This window comes from Taudactylus pleione, unplaced genomic scaffold (genome assembly GCF_031769625.1).
Source record: "Taudactylus pleione unplaced genomic scaffold, aTauple2 ptg000547l, whole genome shotgun sequence".
NCBI lineage: Eukaryota > Metazoa > Chordata > Amphibia > Anura > Myobatrachidae > Taudactylus > Taudactylus pleione.
The window spans coordinates 3,471,976-3,495,282 of NW_028284949.1; the positions used below are offsets into that span (position 1 = coordinate 3,471,976).

General features: G+C 45.6%; 1 protein-coding gene across 1 annotated transcript in view; it reads right to left on the reverse strand.

The window, feature by feature from the left end:
- The window catches only part of LOC148500788 (uncharacterized), a 57,395-nt gene that overhangs the window by 17,831 nt on the left and 16,257 nt on the right, over nucleotides 1-23,307 (reverse strand). Inside the window, 2 exon segments of the mRNA XM_088451414.1 lie at nucleotides 9,813-10,955; nucleotides 21,027-21,138. Coding sequence (XP_088307540.1) covers nucleotides 9,813-10,955; nucleotides 21,027-21,138 — 1,255 coding nt within the window.

The window sequence follows — 23,307 nt, forward strand, 5'->3', positions numbered from 1 at the left end:
AACCCCCAGCACCCTTGGGACGGTCCCCCAAAGGTAAACTGTGTCAAAAATCTAGTTTCATTTAGGGGGCGAAAAAGTGCAAAGTTGGGGGACAAGCTTCAAAAATAGCGAAATAGACTTCTGGGGAGACCCCAAGTATGGGGAAGGTGTTTTTTTGATTGCAGGTGCTTGCGGCAGGTTGATTTTTTACGTCTTTTAAAACTTCACTTTAACAACTTTCAAATATGCTAGCACCCATTTTCATGTACCCCAAATTTGCTGGGTGTTATTATTTTCACATAAAAATACTGCCAAATGCTATCCTTCACCACTTGTGCTAATGCGTTAATTGCCACCAATTCACACAACCAAAGTACCCCAAATACTTTCAGAAGGGCTAATCGGGGGCATCTATAGTGATCCCCAATGTTAGTGCATCTTTTGGGGAGTGTCAAGGTGAGTTCCCAATTTTTGACAGGACTTTTCGCCTGTTTAAGTTTCGCCGGGGGCCGTTTTCGCGTCCTTTGGAATTGAAAAGCGGGGGCGCTCACGAAAAGTGAATATGCCAAGAACACACGATGTAAGCAAAAAGTACATTTCGCCGACGGCTGCGAAATTATCGAGGCCAATTGAATACGGGCCTTATTGTGATACCAAATGAACACGTACCATGTGATAAGCCCAAAAAATAGAACTCATTTGTTATTTGTGGTAGGGTGTAGCCATTCTCAAACTACAAATGTCTTAGGAGCTCCAGAATATGTAAAAGTGAAAAATAATAATAATATAGTGTCATACGTTTATTACACAAAAGAAAAAATATATTAAAGCATAGATAAGCTCATCTATAAAACTGGAACCATGTAGCAAGAGGAAAAGAAGGATCCCTGGACAGGAGAATTGCAGCAACGCGTTTTGTCCATATGTTAGCACTTCATCAGGAGCCATACATATACATACATATGCATACACACAGGGGAGAGTGCTGCTGGCTGGGAGTCAGATCACTGTTGCCAGCAGTGATCAGGACACTGAGGGCAGAGTGGAGCCGCAGCTGCCAGGAGATGCAGAGCTGTGCTTGTTCACTGTGGCCACTGTAATCTGGACACTCTGGGGGCAGAGCCACGGCCAGCGCCAGGTGTTTAGTAGTTTGAATTGCCAAATCACTATGGCCACAGTGATTGGGACACTGGGGGTGGAGCCGCAGCTACCTGAAATGGCTGCAGTGCAGGGCCGGGTGGGGGACTGGGAGTGCCAAATGACTGTGGCCAGCAGGGATGAGGGCAAGTTGGAGGTGGAGCCGTAGAGGGACAGGGAGGTCCCTCTGATATAGGTGGCTGCTGGAAGATTAATTTCCAGCAGCCACCCAGTGGGCACTTCTGACTGGTCGTATCAGATGCAACCATGTCAGGTAAAGCCCAGCCTGGCATGGTCACATCTGATGTGTCAATGCCAAGCAAGTGGTTAACTGTAAGCTTAGATAAAGTGCTTGACATTTATGGTTATATAAAAATGACATGTTATTCTTAGGTACAGTAATTCTGCCATCTACTGTCTATTTCATTATATAGTTCTTGGTATATCTTCTTCACTCCATAGGGGACATAGGCAGAGACCATGGGTATAGGCTGGAACAAGAGGAGCCCTTGGCACCAACTAGCTTCCTCCGCTAGACCACCAGGGCACAGGCAATAGGGCGTTTCATTAGAAGCAGCCATTGCCCTGGTGGATCTGGTTTAGCTAGGTGGAGGAAGGCTTTCCCCATCAGCCCCACCCCCGCTCCCTTGGTGCTCTCCCTCACTGCAGAAGCCATGCCAGAGGGATTCTCCTCCCCTCCCAACTGAGATGCTGAGCAGCTATTTTAAACTGTGCCTGCTTTAGTTAGTCTCTGCAGTAAAAGGCTCCTGTCTCCCTGTAGACCTCCTCCTCTGCCTCTGAGGTCAGGTTATACACTAAGGGCCTGGTACAGACCCGTTTGCTAAGCTGCGCTCGCACGCTGCTGGTCGATAGTCGCGATCTGCGCATGCGTATAAGACACAGTGTGTGGTGCACGAACCAGTCACTGCGGTCGGGAAGCGAATGCAGCGAGTACTCAGACACTCCGCTAGTTTGAGTGACAGAATGTGCCATTTTTGGTTGGTGACAGGGAAGGTCGATGGTAACGGGGTGTAGTGGTGCGAACGCAGACGTGTCTGAGTGTCAAAACGCCGTTTCAGGGGCGTGCATAATTAAGACGCATCGTCAGCATACACGTCATATGACTGAAATAAAGACAGCAGTGTTCGCAGTGCTTGCGTTAGGGTATGGTCAACCACAAGTGCTGCATATGGTTCCGATGTCGCCCGATAGTACCGATGGTTTAATACACTTCCTGGAGATGTCGTATGTTAAGAAGGGCAAGTGGGCGTCTTGTGTCAGGCTGGTGGGCGTCTAGTTACAATCCGCGTTCGCACGGCAAATCATAGTGGTCGTGCAAATAATGTTTTGCGAGCGATCGCGGAATTTGAATACTGTGCCTACTGACGGCTGCGAGCAAACGGGTCTGAATCGGGCCCTAAGCTCCTTCCTGCCAAGTGGGGTTCGGATTGTTGGGCATTAACTGCCCATTATTACAGTGCTGAATGTTTTTGTGTGTATGTATTTGTGTATAGGAGTAGTTTTTTTTTTCTCACCTGTTCTCTAATTATTTTTTTTTCTGTCTACCATCATTCTTTCGGATATAGCTTGGAGCGGTTTAGTAAACTCTCGTCTGTAAAGCCCTGCTTACAGTGGTGAGGTCATATTCATTGCACTTCCACTTTTATTGCACACAGCAGTTTACCTGGTGTGTTCGATTGCCTTGGATAGCGGTACCATGTCTCCCAAGGGCAAGGCACTCAGTGATGGAGGTACTTCAGTGTTGCATAGCTACAGGACTTGGACCACTGTAGTTTCTCCTCAGGCTTTGGACTGCGATGGGCTCTGTATCCGGTGTTTCGCAGATCCAAAACCCTCAGGATCAGTCAGCCATGACTTCCACCTGGAACCTGATTAGGCTACCGCTATCACAGGTAAGGTTGCAGTTGGCTAACAAACAGGTGACCTCAGGGTCCAGCAGACCCCAGGTGTACCATCTCATGGTACCTTACAGCATACTCCCTTAGCACCACCATGGATGCAGTACTACTCGCTTTCCAGGAGATGCTGGACAGGGGCCGCAATTCAAACGCCCACCCTCCAGTTGAGATAGTTCTACATCCCGATTCTGATTCGGACTCTGAGGTTTCCTCCTCTCACAAGGACATTATGTCCTGTATTTCATATACCTATAGATGTAGCAGCCCTGTTTACAGTGGTGAAAGCTTCCTCCACATTAAAGATGCCGAGCAGGTCACTAAGGCTAGCGCTCCGGTCTTCTACCTTCAGAAGACTGTTTTGACAGAATTCCCATCTTCTGCGCATCTAGTGGACCTTGTAGCGGAGGCATGGGCCTTCATTCCTCTACCTGCTGTGGACCAGGCAACATTGGAGTCACCTCATCAGGTGGATGCGCACATGGTCTACCTAGTCAAAAACACTACCCCTTCCTTATCCAAATATGGCATCAATTATAGATTCGATGAACATGTTGTAATTTCCCACAAAAGGGACTTAGCAGGCGCTATCACACGTCCATCCCTGCCTTCTGCTAAAGCCATCGGAGGTTGGACAGACATTCTTCAGGAGGACCTCAACACAAGTACCCATAGGAACAAGTTATTGGCATTAGTGGAGCACATCAGAATGCCTCTTATATAGGTGAGACAACAATAGATACTGGTATCCTAGCCTCCAGGGTGTCAACATCCTCGGTAGCTGCTAGGCGAGACCTCTGACTTTGATGCTCTTCCATATTCAGGGCAGCACAGGCGGTGTAATGGTTAGCATTACTATCTCACAACACTGAGGTCGTGGGTACGATTCCCACTACGGCCTTAACTGTGTGGAGTTTGTATATTCTCCCTGTGTTTGCGTGGCTTTCCTCTGGGTACTCTGTTTAAAAGGTATTCTCTGGGGTCCTGATTTGGACAAGATTGTAGCCACAATGACGACCTTCCTCCTTTCGGTAGCAGGCCCTGGGTCGCAAACCCCTTTCTTGGAGTCTCAGGGTTACTCTTTCAAGGGTTTCAAGCCCCGAGCTAAAACAGCCCGGGTCTACCAGTTGTCTTACCACCAGGCCTACTGACAAGCTTGCCACTTGATGAGGCGGGCCTCCACCTGGGGGGTCCCAGCGTGGGAGGATGACTTCTGCTGTTTCGGACACCTGGCTAGCGATCACATTGGATGCCTGAGGGTGAGGTGTTGTCTAACTGTGCTATGCTCTATCCTTTCAGGAGCGGCCTCCAAACCAATTATTTCCACAGGCTTTCCGGTGGATCCAGACAAAGCTGAAACACTGAGGGAGTTTACTCGCTCCATGCTGGCCACCAGAGTAGTTGTTCCAGTTCCCCTGTCTCAGAGAGGCAGGGGCTTTTCTGCCAACCACTTCTTGGTTCAGAAGCCAGTGGTTCTTCCAGCCAATCCTCAACCTGTAAACCCTTAACAGGTTCTTGTGTCTAGACGGAGCAGCAATCAAAAGGACATTGTGACTTCCACGGATGTGGGTTTGAAGGGTCAACCAAATTGGTTGTCTTTAAAGAAAGGTGTTTTTCGTTGCTCTGGCTGCATCAACTGCAGATTTTTAATGACAGGTGACTATTTTGTGGATCCGAGGACCAATAAGTCATATAAAATCAAACATCGTTTATCTTGTGAGAGTAAGTACGTGGTGTACATGATTAAGTGCCCATGTAATCGTATTTATATTGGGAAGACGATCCGCATGCTAAAGGAACGAATGGCACTCCCTCGTTCCTCAATAAAAAAAGCGTTTCTAAAAATTTATGGAAATACCCCACCGGTGGCTAAACACTTTGATGAGAAGGGACATAATCCAATTGCTTTTAAGTTGATGCCTATTGATTATATTCACCATTTAAACGAGGAGGTGATCGGAACAAACGACTTTTACAACGCAAAAGTAAATGGATCTATGATCTTCAGACCGTTTCTCCTATTGGTCTGAATGAGGAACTGAGTTTTACATGTTTTCTCTGATGTGCTGATTTAACACTGAATCAATAATACCTTAGTTGGTGTATCTAGCTAATCCATATATAATCTAGAGGATTGGTGTTTGTTTGTTCGTTTGTCTATGTCTTATGTTCACTGTACTCCTTGGCGCTCATATTTGTTTATATTTAAACTGGTTTTTGGGTTTTGTGCATATCGCTAAACCAATGGGCTATGGAACGCATGGATGACGTGTGCGTTCCATTGTCGGAGTTTGCTCCGTGTTTGGAGTGCACACGTGGTCTTTGTGAGACGCATAAGTCACTGATGTTAGAACGCCGCATCCGGCTTCACTTAGAGGTGAGCCGGAGCGGGCGGACAGCGCGTGTTATTTGGCGCTGTCTTAGGGTTTGATTGTTTGCTGGTGAGTGCCTCTTGGGGATTGGATATCGGTGATTGTGGGAGGGGTGACAGGTGACCGAATAGGTATTTTAATCCGATGGGATTCAGTATGTTTGCGCTGCCCCTGGAAGAAGGAAGAAACGGCTGTCGGGCGTGTAGCCGCCGGTCCTCTGCCACAGACTCTCTCATGATGAATTGATAAGTACTCTGTCTCTATTTTTTGCACTAAGGCACTTTAAGATTGTGGATCTGTTGCCAATTTTACATGGTGATATGGACCATTAAATATTGAGTGCGGACTGTCTCTTTTTGGACTTTTGATTTATGCTAAACACAGTTAGTCCAGCACCAGTATTTTTACATCTATGTATGAGTGTGCAGATTTGTGACATTTTGATATATATATATATATATATACACATACATACATACATACATACACACACACACACACACACACACACGGTATGTCTATTTAATAAATAGACTGATTAAATAACTCATCTTTATTTATTGGTATTACAAATTTAATGTTTGTCCCCTTCAATATACTCCATATTTGCACTAATACATCGCTGTAGTCTTGTTTTCCACTGGTGGAAGGCATGGAGCAAATCAATTTCTGTTAGTTGTTTCGACATATCTGCCGTTTTCTTCTTTACAGCATCAACTGCCTCAAAATGTGTCACTTTAAGCACTGATTTAGCTTTTGGCAAAAGAAAAGTCACAAGGTGCTAAATCGGGTGATTATGGAGGATGTTCATGTGTAGTAATGTGATTGTCGGTCAAAAACTGCTTCACAGAAAGTGCATTGTATGCAGGCACATTGTCCTGGTGAAGATTAAACCATTTTTCCACAGTTGCGGCCGTTTCTTTCTGAATCTCTCACAGCTTTTTCAAAACTTCCTTATAATAATGCTATAGTAATGGTTACCTGTTGTGCCTTCTGGAACCCATTCTTGCTAAATTATACCCTTGATATCGAAAAAAAACAATGAGCATTGCTTTGAATTTTGACTTGCTTTGACAAGCTTTTTTCATTCTTGGTGATGACGGTGTTTTCCAGTGCATTGTCTGTCTTTTGGTGTCAGGATCGTACTGGAAGATCCAGGTCTCATCACAAGTGATTACATTATGAAACAGGTTTGGATCTGCTTTAAGTTGATGCAGAATGTCAACACAACATTCCTTACAACGTTCTTTTTGCTCTGGTGTGAGAACGTGTTTTTCAACTTTTAAACTTAGCATTTTTTCGGCACTCTACAGAATACACAACCAAATTAAATGACGAATCACAATCAACTGAACGTCATAGAGTGTTGCTGCTTGTCATGCAGGTTCAGACAAGTTCAAGGTTACTACGTATGCAGTTAGAACCGGTTAAAGACCAACACTGGATGGTTGCAAACCCCTGGAGCATGTTATTCCGATTGAGGAGGGAAAATTACATATTGGTGCTCTTAGCACAAATTGCTAACTATATGTTAGTTATAAAAGTTTTACTGGACACAATACGTTGGATTTTCAACAAAGGGTATATAGCCAATTTGTGCTATGCCAAATAAGACTCTTTTTACTTTTGTTTCCGAATTACTCCATTGAGAGACATTAAACTGTTTATTAATAATCCATTTTTTCCTCTTGTACTTTTTCAATTTTATATATAATTTTTTTTTTTTTACATCATCACCCCCCATCTTTTTCATATAAGCTTATATGTGTGACCGATTTTATGATATTAGGGGATTATGATTTTATCCCATAATTATGTTATGCATTTATAATTAAACAATGTTTATACAATTACCATTGGCTTGATTGAATTGTTTTTTCATTACCACAGTGTATATATGAGAATCGTTGTTCATAACTTGTGTGCGCTCCCTGCCTCTTTCTTCTGTTTTTCCATAGAACCGGTTCTGACTGCTTTGTTTACTAGGTGGAACCACAGTCTCGTTATTTTATAGACATACTTCCTATACATATATGTATATCACCATTTACCATGCAGTATTATCATTAAGTGCTAGTTTAATATATACGTTATTATAGCTCACTATATTACTGTTGTGCTTGGTGAATGCGCTTTAAGATTCTTATAAGGCTGCCATTATTAAAATGTATTTATATGATGAACACTAAAGAGCTGCCTTTGAGTGTGGAATAGGAATTATGCAAACTCCTAACACCTGATACCATTAAAGAGGAGAGAATAGAGATCATCAGCCCTCTATTTGGATGCACCTGCTTCTTGAAAAAGCTGTGATAATACGGAGAAACGCGTTGAAGGTACAGGTGCTGGCTTTGCTACACTGTGCTCTAGTCACTCTCACTACCCTGGATTGAAACCACGTGAACCAGGTTCCCCAGGCCTGCCACACTCATTCCGCGACTGCACGCCCGCTGGAGCACTAATACTGTGTGCCCGTTTCAACCACACTTAATCGTCCTGTGCGTGAGGTTCTACTATAGCGTGAGCACCTGTCAGAGTTGCTGCCCGCCTCAAACAATACGGGTTTGTTGCCCGAGGATATAGACTGCTATCACAGGGGCATGGCCCTTTGAGCAACCACTGGATGCGAGTTACTGTCTCCCTAGTGAGATGACACGGCACAGCAAGTCGCCATAACAAGCTCCCGCTTGCCGTTGGTTTCACGCTCCTAACCTGGGTCTCAAGGATAGTGAGAATAAGTGAGGACATTGGATACCCTTTTATCTATATAATTACTTCTGACAGTCGTGATATTACCATCTCAACATTTAATTTACGGAGTCCAGAGGCTTAATTGATTATGTTAGCACAATACGCCTTTAAGTGTGTCCAGCACTTAAAGAAAAATTAAGAAAAGGTAGATGTACATCTGTGTGCTCCTGGATTGATACTACCTAGATTGCTACTCTGTTTATTTTGTGCTCTCTTACAAAGTATCAGTACAATTATTGCTAAACAATGTAACCCTTTTATATTATATGGAGGATTTGATTGTGTTTTATCATGTTTTTCATTTTTAATTGATATGTGCATTATTGTCTATTTTTATTTTAAATTTGTGGATTATTCAATATATCTATTAAATTATTTTTAACACCATTTGGAATCATGCACTTCTAGTATTTTTGAGCGCCACTGAGTACTACACAATTTTTTGTATCAGTTTTCCTATTGGTGGAGATAGGCATTCTCCACGTGTTAGTGCTGGTTGGCTGCTAGCGATACTTGATTTAGTCAAATCCAGGTGCCTCAGTAAGCGAGGGGTAATCTGTGTATCTTTGTCTCCACCTTCGAAATGGCAGACTATGCCCAGTTTCCCTCCTGGCCTCTTCAGATGGAGGTCCGGTCCAGGTAGAACAGGTCCTACCAGCAGCTCATGACACAGGTAATCCAACAATCATCCTCTCCCGGGAAGTTCAGCTTTCCCTCTTGTGGTCCAGATATCCCGCTAGGACAAGGGCCCCTCCCTCTGTGGGATTCCGCACAGAGTCCTCCTCACCACCAACGCAATTTATTGCAGATGGAGGGCAGTAACCTGTCAACAACCTTCCAGGGTTGGTAAACGACTTCCAAGAGCTGGCTACCATTCACCATTATGGAACTCCAAGCGATCTTCAGAGCTCTATGACTTGGCCACTCTTCCAACATAGTCTGGTCCAGGTACAATGCAACAAAGTGACTGCCGTTGCTTACATAAACCATTAGCGTGGAAGTCGCGGTGCCAATTTCAATCATACTTATAAAAGCAAGAGAGTGGGGTGCCCACTTATCAGCTAGCCCTACCCCCACACACACCCGCTTTCCTTCATACTTACAGTAGTAAGAGCGTGGGATGCCCACTTTTTTCCTGTTTATATACTCTTAAGAAAAACAAAAGCCAAATTGGTTGGTAATTATATATTTATTTATGCAGTGACAATATAACTGCAGGTAATGCTCATATATGCATTGTATGGTTATTTCATCACCCTACCTCATTGTGTACAAACCACCGTACACAATATGGTGCGCATACCAGCGTAAATGGGGGCGTTTCCACAAAAACACTGCATGACATGACAAACTTTTGTTTTTAGCTTTCCGAATAACCGCTGTGAGAGAATAAGTCAGAGATTACAGACTAATCAGGGGAACCATTTCACATCTTCAGTTACAGCATGACCAAATATGGTTTATTATAATATGTTAGGACCTAATCTAAATGACAAACAACTGATTATGCAATATTTAATATATTGCTAAGATCCCTTTCCACGTCTATCATCTCACTGGAATGGTTTGTCACCTGTGTGAGCTCTCTGATGTTTAACAAGATCTGAATTCAGTGTACAACATTTCCCACACACAGAGCATATAAACGGCTTCTCACACGTGTGAGTTCTCCGATGTCTGGCAAGAGTCGATTTCTCTGTAAAACATTTCCCACACTCAGAGCATGGAAACGGCCTCTCACCTGTGTGAGTTCTCTGATGTTTAACAAGATCTGATTTCTGTGAAAAACATTTTCCACACTCAAAACATGGAAATGGTTTCTCACCTGTGTGACTTCTTTGATGTGTAACAAGAATTGATTTATATGTAAAACATTTCCCACAGTCAGAGCATGGAAATGGCTTCTCTCCTGTGTGACATCTCTGATGTGTAACAAGAGTTGATTTATATGTAAAACATTTTCCACAGTCAGCGCATGTAAATGGCTTCTCACCCGTGTGAGTTCTCTGATGTGTAACAAGATCGGATGACTGTATATAACATTTTCCACATACACTGCATGAAAATGGCCTCTCACCTGTGTGATTTTTCAGATGTCTAACAAGATGCGATTTAAGAGTAAAGCATTTCCCACACTCAGAGCATGAAAATGGCTTCTCACCCGTATGAATTCTCTGGTGATTCACAAGCTTTGATTTAAGTCTAAAACATTTCCCACACTTCAAGCATATAAATGGCTTCTCTCCCGTGTGGATTCTCTGGTGCTGAATAAGAGTGGATTTAAGTGTATAACATTTCCCGCACTCGCAGCATGAAAACGGCCTCTCACCTGTGTGACTTCTCTGATGTGTAACAAGAGTTGATTTAAGAGCAAAACATTTCCCACACTCAGAGCATGTAAATGGTTTTTCTCCACTGTGAGTTCTTTGGTGTACAATGAGCTGCGATGGGCATGGAAAACATTTTCCACACTCAGAACACGGAAACATCTTCTCCCCAGTGTGACGTCTCTGATGTCTGACAAAGAGAGACTGATGTCTAAAGCATTTACCACATTCAGGACAGGGAAAGACATTATCCCCTGTATGAGCTGTACCCTGTGTGACATTATTACAGTTATCTGGAGAACCTTCCTCATGATTAGAGGGGTCAGATGATCTATGTGCACTGTGATGTGCTGGATATACATTTAGGGTAACCAGATTTTCTCCTGGAGATTGTCCTGTGATGTCATCTTCTATTATAGAATCTGGATATAAAAGGAGATGTTCCTCCGAGGTATTCCTACTTTTGTGTCCGTCTGCTGGAAAGAAAGAAAACGTATGGAAATAGACATTATTCTTCTTATATTGGGTGTAGGTTATAATGCCCTAAACCAGGGGTCTTCAAACTTGGCCCTCCAGATGCTGTGGAACTACACATCCCAGCATGCACTGCACATAGTTTTAGCATGCTGTTATATCAAAAAGGTGGCAGTGCATGCTGGGATGTGTAGTTCCACAGCAGCTGGAGGGCCAAGTTTGAAGACCCCTGCCCTAAACTGTCCCTATGGTAAGAGAGATTGTGATGTCCAGTTGTTACAAATATAAAATACTAAACACTATTACTACTAAAAATGTTGGACAACTCCGGCCAAAGTACAGGCCTTGTTGTGTTACAATTCCAACATTCAGCCAGAATCATAGGACAGAAAGCCCCAGTAGCCGGTGACATTGTAGCACTAAAGTAGCCAACTACAGATACTCTCCACATAGCACACACACACACACACACTATGCAACCTCAGAAGTAGAGCAGACACCGGCTAAATTTGGGCAACATCATGGGTCTACACTACACAGAGCTAACCGGGCGCCACACTGGTAACAAAATAAAGCTGCCTGTGTCTCATGGAACGCAAGTACACAGTAGAGAACAGCAGAAAAGGAAAAGAGCTAGCCTGATTGATGACGGCACAGGACGGAGAAGCAGGACTCAGATATACAACAGCAAAAAGGGAAGGAAGGACCAAGAAGGACACACAAACAGATCAGTGGATGAGTAACAAAAGGACAGAGCATCCAAGGACAGGAAAGATGGGCTGAGTTGTGATTGTATCCTGCGATTGGGTATGAGATCCTAAGGAGGGGACTCACCTGGAACTTTCCTTTAGCATTACAGTGTTAGTGTACAAGCTTATTGAGCGTTATATGTTGTCATTATATCAGAGGATACTATTGTCACTTCCCACAGGTTGTGACAGGACCACTGAGATGTTGTGACGAGATCCCTGAGAGGAGACTGAAGCCCCCTGAAACTGTGATGCATGAGAAACAGCAGAGTGTGGAGATGGGATTTAATCAATAATGAGCACCACACTTACAAATATTATTACTTTTAGTGTACAGGCAGGAATCTAGGTAATGTCACAGCAGATGATATCCCATGGATCAGTGATTGAATCATTATGGTGATATCTCTATGATCTCTGGTCTGTATAAGATACACCAGAGAGAGTGTGGGGAGGAGACTGGTTAGATCTCTGGGCTGGTAACACACAGTGATATGATGTGAGGGGGAGAGCAGGAGTATAATAGGGGCTGATGGCTCCTGATGTATGAGATACACCAGAGAGAGTATGGGGAGGAGACTGGTCAGATATCTGGGCTGGTAACACACAGTGACATGATGCGAGGGGAGAGCAGGAGTATAATAGGGGCTGATGGATCTTGACTCCCACACTGGGCATATGTTTGTCCTAATTATTCTGTACTGACAGAGGAGGGTGTAAGATATTGCTGTAGTGACTGAACAAGGAATATATGCGACTCTGCTCTGTACTTAGTGATTAAATAAAAACATAATCAGGTATTTTTGTTAGATTTCTTTTAGCAATAGGTCAAATTAAAAACAAAAGAAAATTACAAATATAATGATAAAATGAGAGATATGGTAAGAACTTACCTTTGTTATCTCTCTTTCTTCGAAGTCCATAGGGTCCACAGGGAGACCTTGGGGTGTAGGTGATGGCTTGGACATCCGGGCACCACATAGTTAATTTTTCTCTCCCAGGATGCTCCGGGCCACTCTCCCTATACCCTGACCCCGAGGCACCTTAGTTCGTAATAAGCCAAAGGCCGAAGGAGGATAAAAGAGAGAAGGAAGTCTGGAACACACAGGAATCACATGCTCACATAGAAGGAGATGGAAAAACCGGTGACCAGAGCAAAGCCCATCTGAAGCTAGGAGCGTCCAGTGGGTGCCCTGTGGACCCTATGGACTTCGTAGAAAGAGAGATAACAAAAGGTAAGTTCTTACCATATCTCTCATTTTCTTCTTCAGGGTCCATAGGCTCCACAGGGAGACCTTGGGGATGTCCCAAAGCAGTCCTTTAAGGGTGGGGACACTCCTGAGCTGACAGGAGAATCCTGCGCCCAAATGAAGCATCCTGAGAGACATAAAAACTTAAAAGTCCGGACAGAAGACCACGTGGCCGCTGAACAGCCGAGGTGATACGGCAAGCTGCCCATGAGGGACCCACAGACTGAGTAGAATGAGCAGTAACAGAAGGCGGAACAGGAAGGCCCTCTTGAGTGTAAGCCTCAGATATCGTCATACGAATCCACCTAGCCAATGTCCGTTTATTGGCTGGCTATCCCTTCTTGTGAAAACCGTAGAGGTCAAACAAGAAGTTCGATTTCCGAAGGGAACTGGAACGGTCCACATAAATCCTGAGAGCACGTATAACATCCATTGAGGCCTCACCTGCTGAGAGGTCTGGGTATTGAAAGGCCGGAACAATAAATTTTCTCATTAATCTGGAAAGTAGAGACCACCTTAGGAAGGAACCCAGGGAGAGTTCGAAGAACCGCCATGTCCTGGTGAAAGATCAGAAATAGGGAGCGACAGGAGAGCGCCCCTAAGTCTGACACCCTTCTGGCCGAAGCTATGGCCAGAAGAAAAACACAGTCTTAGCTGTCAACCATTTGAGATCCACTGAAGCCAGCGGTTCAAAGGGAGGGCTCTGGAGAGCCTTAAGGATAACAGCCAAATCCTAAAGGAGCCACAGGAAGGACAAAGGGAGGCTGAATCCAAAGGACACCTTGTAGGAAAGTACTAATATCCGGTAGATGAGCAATCCTACGTTGAAACCAAACCGATAGCCTCACTGAAGGTGCATGTTTCGTCTTTAAGTGGAGACCAAGATCCAAACCCGTTTGAAGGAAAGCCAAAATCCTAGGTATCCTAAATACCAGAGGGTCATAACCTCTGGGACGACACCACTGAAAATAGGTATGCCACACTCTGATATATTCGAGCAGAGGCTGGTATACGTGCTCTAAGCATGGTACTGACCACAGAGCTGAAGAAACCTTTGGACCTTAAGAGGGAAGTCTCAAGAGCCACGCTATCAAAGACAGACGACCTAGGTCCGGGTAAAGGCAAGGATCTTGAGACAACAGGTCCGGACGTTGAGGCAACAGCAACGGAGTATCAATGAAGAGACTCTGAATATCTGAGTACCAATGCCGTCTGGGCCACGCTGGAGCCACCAGCAGGACCATTCCTCCCTCTTTGAACTTCCGAATGACCCGAGGAAGAAGGGAGGCTGGAGGGATCAGGTACACAAACTGGAAGGTCCGCTTGCTGACAGAGTGTCGACCAGAAGTGCCCTGGCATCAGTTGTCCTGGACCTGTATCTTGGCAGCTTGTGATTGAGTCTGGAGGCCATGAGGTCCACTTCTGGAAGGCCTCACTTGTCCACTAGTAGTTGAAACACCTCTTGGTGAAGAGACCATTCCTCTGGATGCACGTCATGACGGCTGAGGAAGTCCGCTTCCCAATTGAGAACTCCCGGAATGAACACTGCCTATATGGCTAGGAGATGGCCTTCCGCCCATGTCAGAATGCGTGACACCTCTGTCATTGCCGCCTGATGAGTTCCTCCTTGAAGGTTGATGTAAGCCACAGTCGTGGCGTTGTCTGACTGAATCTGCACGGGTTTCCCGTGAAGTATGAGTCTGGCTAGCTGGAGGGCCCTGAAGATCGCTCGAAGCTCCAATAGGTTGATTGGCAGGGCAGATTCCTCTGGCCAACGACCCTGAAAAGAGTGTGGACCTGTCACTGCGCCCCAACCCCTGAGACTGGCATCCATCGTCAGAATTATACAGTCTGAAATCCAAAAGGGGCGCACTTTGGTGAGGTGATCTGTCTTCAACCACCAGGATAGGGATAGACATACTTCCGGAGATAGCACCATTGTCTGTGCTTTTATCCGATGGGGTAACCCGTTCCACCTGGAGAGGGATCAGTTTCAGCTAGAGCAGCAAGTAAGAAAAAACATAAGGCTATTTGTTGGGGCACAACCAATAGCCTTACGTTTTTTCTTACTTGCTGCTCTATCTGAATTTAGGCTGTGGGAGCACCTCCAACACTATTTAATGTGGGATATTCAGTTATGCAAAATGGTTGGTCAATAATAATTAATACTTAGTTGATTTTGGCTCTGTGCGGAATCCTCCTTGCCTTCTTGAGGGATCAGTTTCTGCAGAGGCCTGGAATGGAACTGGGCATACTCCACCATGTCGAATGTCGACACCATGGATCCCAGAACCTGCATCGCTGAGTGGATTGACACCCGGCGACTGTGGAGGCATCTGCGTACTCGCGTCTGCAAATTGGAGATCTTTTCTGTTGTCAGAAAAATCCTCTGCTGCTGGAAATCCAAAAGTGCTCCCAGATGGAGCATCCTTTGTGGTGGAATCAGTGATGACTTCTTCCATTTGATTAACCACCCATGAGTCTGTAGAACAGAAATTGTAAGCTGCAGATGTTGGTGGAGTACTTCTGGAGACCCTGGTAACAACAGGAGGTCATCCAGGTATGGTAGCAGTCAGACACCCTGTCCCCGCCATGATAGCCATAACCTTGGTAAACACCCGAGGTGCAGTATATAGGCCAAAAGGCAGAGCCCGAAACTGGAAATGCTGTGGTTGTATAGCAAATCGGAGATAACTCTTGTGAGAGGGTGTAATTGGTACATGCAGGTATGCATCCTGAATATCCAGTGATACCATAAAATCCCCAGGTTCCATAGCCAGTATGATGGAGCGTAGGGTTTCCATCCTGGACCGAGGTACCCGGAGGAACTTGTTCAGGGACTTGAGATTGAGGATAAGCCGATGAGAGCTGTTCGGCTTCTGAACCAGAAATAGAGTGGAGTAATAACCCATCCCTCGTTGAGGCAACGGGACGGGCACTATGACTCCTGCTTGGAGCAAGGATTGTATGGCTTTCTGGATCCGTAAGGCCTTTTCCTTGTCTGAAGGAGGGCCTGTGCAGAAAAACTGGTGGGGAGGTCTTCTGCGAAATGAAAGGGCGTACCCTTGAGAGACCACTTCTCTTACCCAAGTCTCCGTGGTGGTTTGACACCAGTACTGGGTGAATTGAAGAAGTCGGCCACCCACCCTGGGATCCCCCAGGGGGAGGCCCGCCCCGTCAGGCTGAGGGCTTACCCTCAGACTTGGAAGCCGGACGTCGAGCGCTCCATGCCTGTTTCCTGGGTCTGATAGCCTTTTTGTTGACTGTCTAGGCTTTCCTTGGGGCTGATGGGACCGAAAGGATGACGCCCGAGCCCCTAAAGGCAGACACGCAGACTTTGCCGCTGCCAATGTGTCAACAATATTGTCTAAATCAGGCCAAAACAAGATTTTTCCATTATAAGGAAGAGCTTCCAAACCCTTCTTAGAATCAGCTTCCGCTCTCCAGGAGCGCAGCCACAAGGAACAGCGAGCTGACACCGCAGCAGGCGAAATCCGGGAAGTCAAGAGGCTGACATCCAAAGCAGCCTCATTAATATATGAAGCTGCATCACGGAGGTTACCTACAAGAGTTACCTGATCTCCAGGAACATCCGTAGAAAGGGATTCCTCCAGGGAGTCTGCCAAAAATTCCATGGCCCTGGCCACCCATGAGATTGCCATGGCCGGCCTAGCGGGTGCTCATGAAAGAGTACACATAGATTTCAGGCAAACCTCTACCTTCCTATCCATAGCATAATTTAGGGAAGATATGGACAAAATAGGCAGAATAGCACTTTTGATTAAGCGTGTAACATGAGAATCCACCGCAGGGGGTGTCTCCCATTTGGAACAGTGTTCCTCAGGAAAGGGGTAACAGAAGGCCAGTCGTCTTTGAGGCTGGTATCTCTTTCCAGGTGAACGCCAAGCTACCTCCATATGATCCACTAGCTGATCGGATAAAGGAAACTCCGCAGAAGAAACCTTTATATCCTTGAATAAAGCATTATTGAACCGAGGAGCTGGTGGTTCGTCCTCCTCTATAAATAAGGCTACACGCACCAACCTAATTAGAGCTTGAATACTGATCTTTGACCTAAACTCCACTTCCTAAGAGAATTCTGAGTCAGAGACATCAACAATTTCTCCATCATCAGTGTCATAGTCATATAACGTGGAAGGGGACTATGTCATACGACGTTTAGCAGGTCTAGAGGAATTATTACCCTGCAACATAGCCTGTAGGGCAGTTGAGGTGGCCGCCAGGTTCTGAGCTGTGGTAGACAGAGCATCCATCCACGGTGGAGGTACAGATGATGCCTGCACTGTAGCAACCTGTTGAGGCAGTCCCTGTGAGGGAAAAACCGACTGCTGTGGGAAACCCATAGGGGAAAAGCAGTGGGTACCGCCCAACGTCCTGCCATGGACGTGAGTGCCAGAGCAAATGAACCCAAGGGGGTTCTTGCAGCGGCACTGACAACAGAGGGGCCTGGAGGACTATAACACTTGACACATAATCCATGGGGCATATTCAATGGGGCATATTCAATTGGGAGCGAGGTAAAATACCTCGTGCCCCAAATACCGGGGGTATGCACGCTCCCGAAACCCATGGCATCCAATGTAAAAAAAAAAAAAGTGGTTGCAGGGTTCTCAGAGCTGAAAACCCTGCACTGCGTAATTAAGAGAAAAAATAAAAATCTGCACTTACCTGGCTGGGGGTCTCCGCGGCTCCCAGTGGCCTCCCAACGCTGGATGAAGACAGTAAGTAATTAAGGACTAATTAAGCTAATTGGAAACTTCCAATTGCTTAATTAGTCCTAAGGGGGGGGTGATTTTTCCTTAAATTAATGATTTTTGTAAAAAAAAGGTGCGTGAAAAAAAAAAACTTCCCGGACCTCAAACAAAAAAAAAAAACTTGCATCAAATTGAATAGCAAAAATCCCGCACCTGCAGGAAATAAATCGCAGGTGCGGGATCTTTGCAAATCTCGCACCCAATTGAATATGCCCCCATGTCTCCCTCGCCCAAACCTGCAGCACAACTCTTACATGACAGCAGAGTGGGCGAAGTAGTAAGCATATCATCCTGATTGTCAGACATAATGGCTGTAAAAGTACTTGGTATGTGACCAACCACACAAATATATTTCTTATAAATGTGAGGTAATATAACTACCCTGACAACACCTAGTACTGTAAGGGCAGGAGAAATGAGGAAAGGTATAGTAATATACTTGACAGTAACGAAAAAAAGAGATACAGACAGCGCTAGCACAAGTCACATACAATTCAAAAAACACCTGCACACTGGCACTATAGATCAACTACACAGACTCAGTGTCTGGTAGGATATAGAGCTACATACGCTGACCATGAGGAGAGGTATGTAGGGGGACCGGGCTCCGCGACGTCCTGAAAGAGCTGCGACAAGCCAGATAGAGAAAATGGCCGCCAGAGACCTCAGAGTGGGCGTGCCCATGGGAGGAGTATTGCTGCAGACAAGCCAGACCTACGTGGAAGGCGCACTGAGCTAAGGGGAGGAGCCGCTATAAACAGGGAAAGCCGCCTCCCCTGGCTGGCACGTAACCCTTGGGACGCTGGTTCCTGCGCAGCATAAGGTCCCTGGTGGTCTAGTGGAAGTGCAGGGGTACTGGTGGCCTGGCTCCACTTGCCGTCATCCCCTGTCTGTCCCCTGAGACCCGGGGGAAAGGATTCCCCCGCCTTCCTGCTCCCCGTAGATCCGGCTGCAGTCAGGGAGCCCCGCGAGGTGTGGCTAGCACAGACCTCGGGTCCCACCGCCATCCCCAGATCAGTACTGGGGCCACGGCCCGGCGGGGTGACGGAGCGGCAGTGCGGACGTCCGATGGACAGTCCGGCGCTGCCTGCTCTAAGTTATTTCTTCTGGGGCTGTAAAATAGCCCCCACTGCGTTACAGTGACCCAACTCCGGCTGGGCACCAAACGAAACTGAGGTGTCTCTGGCTCGGGGGTGGAGTATAGGAAGAGTGGCCTGGAGCATCCTGGGAGAGAAAAATTAACTGCGTGGTGCCCGGATATCCATGCCATCACCTACGCCCCAAGGTCTCCCTGTGGAGCCTATGGACCCTGAAGAAGAAATACGAGCATTATGCCACAACAAAATAAGAAAAATCGACATATTAGTAGATTCATTCATGTTCTAACAGTGAATCCAATACTTAATTTGCAAAGTAAAATGCAGGACATTTTGAAAAAACAATTACACAAAATTAACAAATACAATACCAATTCTGTGAAAGAAGTGCATATTGGCCGGCAGAGGCACAAAAATAAATACAAAAAAAACAAAACAAAAAAAACCTCTAAATTATTAACGGTCTGGAAGGACACAAGGACCAGACTTGATCAAATTTACCTGGACAGTTTCGCCTCTGATACATTCATCATTCATGAGAGATGTCAGGTTAACTAGCGCCATCCATGATGGGAAGGTAGGAGGATCAGAGGCCATCCACTTACGGCCAATACACACCCAAGCTAATGTTAGAAGGTTATTAACATATAATCAAAGAGGGATAGAAAGAGCCTCATCCAAATCCAGACCAAATACACAGATACGTGGGTTCAATAAAAGAACATGGATACCAGAGTTCCGCACGCAATTAACCACTCTAGTCCAAAACAGAGCTACTCGAAGACAGGACCAAGGGAGATGCCAGAAACCAGCAGGAGGAGCAGTACACTTAGGGTAGATATCCACAGTAGAGCCACCAAATTTAACAAGCATAAGTGGAGTCCAACAGAATATGTACTATTGTATCTGCTGAATCTGGCATAAACAGTGGCATCCCGAGGAGAACCTACAAGAACCTTCCAAACATCAGACAAAGTTCCCAGATTGTGATCCCAGTGAGATCTAAGATTAGTCAATCCCTCTGCACTTCTAGGGGATAAAAGTGAGGAACAGGATATGGAGACAGATCTTCTAGAAGGTAAATTAAGAACCAGCAAATGAACTGGAGCCTCAGAAAACCCAGGAACCACCCCCCTCCATTATGCACAGAAAGCATGTCGAAGTTGAAGGTATCTATAAAAGAAATGGGTTGGGACACCATATGTATAGACAAATACGCAAATGAATGAAGAACCCCATCCTGATATAACTGACCAATAGCAACCACCCCATACGACCGCTAAGCCGAGCTGCCCGTCAGCCCCTGAAGTTCTGAGAAGGCTAAGTTACCCCAAAGCAGAGAACAGGAATCAATCACAGCTTCCCCCAATTTTTTCCCCCCCGCAAGCCACGTTTTTTGACTCCCGCTTTTGTTAGGAGAGCCAAGGGTCAGTTGGGTATCGATGCAATAGAGATACAGAACAGGCACTGCTAGGCCACTCTCCACTACAGGCCGACAAAGAGAGTCTTATAAGCTATACGTAGTCTTTTATTTCCCCAGACAAAAGGAGGAAATGTCACTAGTTGAGTCTCTCATATCCAAAATGCTTGGGACCAAGGGTATTTTGGATATCGGAATATTCCGTAGTTTGGAATAATTGCATACCATATTGAAATGTTTTAGGAATAGGGCCCAAATCTAAACACAGAATGCATTTATGAATCATATACACCTTATACACACAGCCTGAAGGTAATTTTGTACTATATTTTCAATAAATTTGTGGCTCAAACAAAGTTTGTGTATATACATGAAATTCATTTATGTTTCATGTACACCTTATACACAGGTCATTTTATACTTTATTTTTAATAATTGTGTGCCTTAATAAAGTTTGTGTACATTGAACCATCAAAAGTTTCACTATCTCAGGCTAAAAATATTCCGTATTTCGGAATATTCCGTATTTCGGAATATTTGGATATGGGAGACTCAACCTGTAAAATTATATATATATTAGTTGAATAATCATCTTTATAAAATTACATGGCCAGTGACTAAAAGAGGGAGTTTCCGCCAAATATGAGATTTAGTCTTTAAATAATCAATTTGGGGGTGGATAAGGTTTAAACAAACAAGGTCAGCTGGAGAATGTGAAATCTGTGAACCAGTAGATACTTAAATTGGGTACACCATTGTACTTAGTGATTATTACTCACCTGTGCTGATATCTGTAGGGATTTCCTCCTCCTTACACTGATGATCCCCCATCACATACGTCTCCTCTTCCTCTTTTATATCTTCTAGTTTAACAATAATTAGGTCTTTCCCCTAGAATAGTAAATATCACAATGTAATGAATCCTGAGTTACAGAACAGAGACCATACAGAATATCAGTGTATAATAATATCAGAACCACACAGCTGCTGTACAGATGATACATTGCGGAGTCCCTCTGGTATCTGGGGGTTATGGGTTAAGTAACAAGCATTACACATGGTAATGACCATACTGCACTGAGGAACTGACAGGATAGAGCCGGACTGAGATGGGTATAAATGTGCAATTCATTGTTTTAGTGATTTAGAGGCAATAAGAGAATGGAATACATATACAGAGGCAGAACTGTGTGACGTGACCTTAGAGTAGCAGATAATATACAGTAGAGATCAGCAGGCAGTGTAGTCACTGGGGGCGGGGTCAGCAGGCAGTGTAGTCACCGGGGGGGGCGGGGTCAGCAGTCAGGGTTGTCACCGGGGGGGCGAGGTCAGCAGGCAGTGTAGTCACCGGGGGGGCGAGGTCAGCAGGCAGTGTAGTCACCAGGGGTGGGGTCAGTAGAACACTTGGTTATATTATATAAGGAGAGGCAGTGATCGCAGTGAGTGACAAAATTTGTGGGTCCCAGGGACCCACCACTTCAAAAAAATGGGGTCCTACCTGACCATTTCTGGGTCCCATCATAATTTATGCTTTAGAGCTCCCCATATGCCTCAGACCTCCCCACATGCCCCTAAAATGCAGATCTGATACCCCCAACAGCATCAGATATCCCCACAAGCCTCTTAAATGCATGTTTTAATGCCTCCATGATCTTTCAGGTAATATGACTTGTCTGTTCACAAAACCCATAGTGAATAATATGAGATATGGTAAGAACTTACCCTTGTTATCTATATTTCTACGAAGTCCATAGGGTTCCACAGGATACCTTGGGGTATAGGTGTGACGTCAGTCGCAGGGCACCAAAGAGTTAAGCTTTCAGCCTCCCAGGATGCACTAGGTCCCCCTCCTATACCCCGCCCCCGGGCCAAGGCACCTCAGTTAGTTACCAAGCCATAGGCCGGAGGAGGAGAAGGAAGAGAGAGAACAAAGATCTGGACACATACAAGAATCACATTCTCACCAGAGGGAGACGGAAAACCGGTGACCAGAGAAAAGCCCATCTGCAGCACAGGTGCGACAGGGCGGGAGTCCTGTGGAACCCTATGGACTTCGTAGAAATAGAGATAACAAGGGTAAGTTCTTACCATATCTCATATTTTCTACTTCAGGGTCCATAGGGTATCCACAGGATACCTTGGGGATGTCCCAAAGCAGTATCCTTTAAGGGTGGGGACGCTCCTGTGCAGAAAGGAGAATCCGACGCCCGAAGGAAGCATCCTGAGAGGCGAAGGTGTCAAACCTGTAATACCTCACGAAGGTATGGACAGAAGACCACGTAGCAGCCTTGCAGATCTGAACTGCTGAGGCACCACGTCGAGCTGCCCACGAAGGACCCACAGACCTAGTGGAATGAGCCTTCAGAGAAGGAGGGACCGGTAGGCCTTCATGAAGATAAGCTTCAGAAATAGCCATACGGATCCAGGCTGCCAAAGTTTGCTTTGAAGCAGGCCAACCCTTTTTACGGAAGCCATAGAGGACAAACAAAGCGTCCGACTTCCTAAACGAAGAAGTGCGGTCAACATAAGTCCTTAAGGCCCGCACAACATCCAAAGAGGCCTCACCCACGGAAAGACCCGGTGAGTTAAAGGCCGGAACAACTATTTCCTCGTTAACATGAAACTGGGAAACAACTTTGGGAAGAAACTCGGGCCGAGTGCGGAGCACTGCCCTGTTCCCATGAAAAACCAAGAAAGGGGGTCTACAAGAAAGAGCCCCTAACTCAGAAACACGTCTGGCCGAAGCAATGGCCAGAAGGAAAACAGTCTTAGCTGTTAGCCATTTAATATCCACTGAGCCCAGTGGTTCAAACGGCGGTCCTTGGAGAGCCCTCAGGACCACAGCCAAATCCCAAGGCGCCACAGGTGGAACAAAGGGCGGCTGAATACGGAGAACACCTTGCATAAAGGTGCGCACATCCGGGATTGTAGCAATCCTACGGTGAAACCAGACAGATAGGGCCGAAACCTGTACCTTCAAAGAAGCAAGGCGAAGCCCATGATCTAGTCCCGCTTGCAGGAAGGCGAGAATCCGAGACAGACGAAACTCCCGCGGTGCAT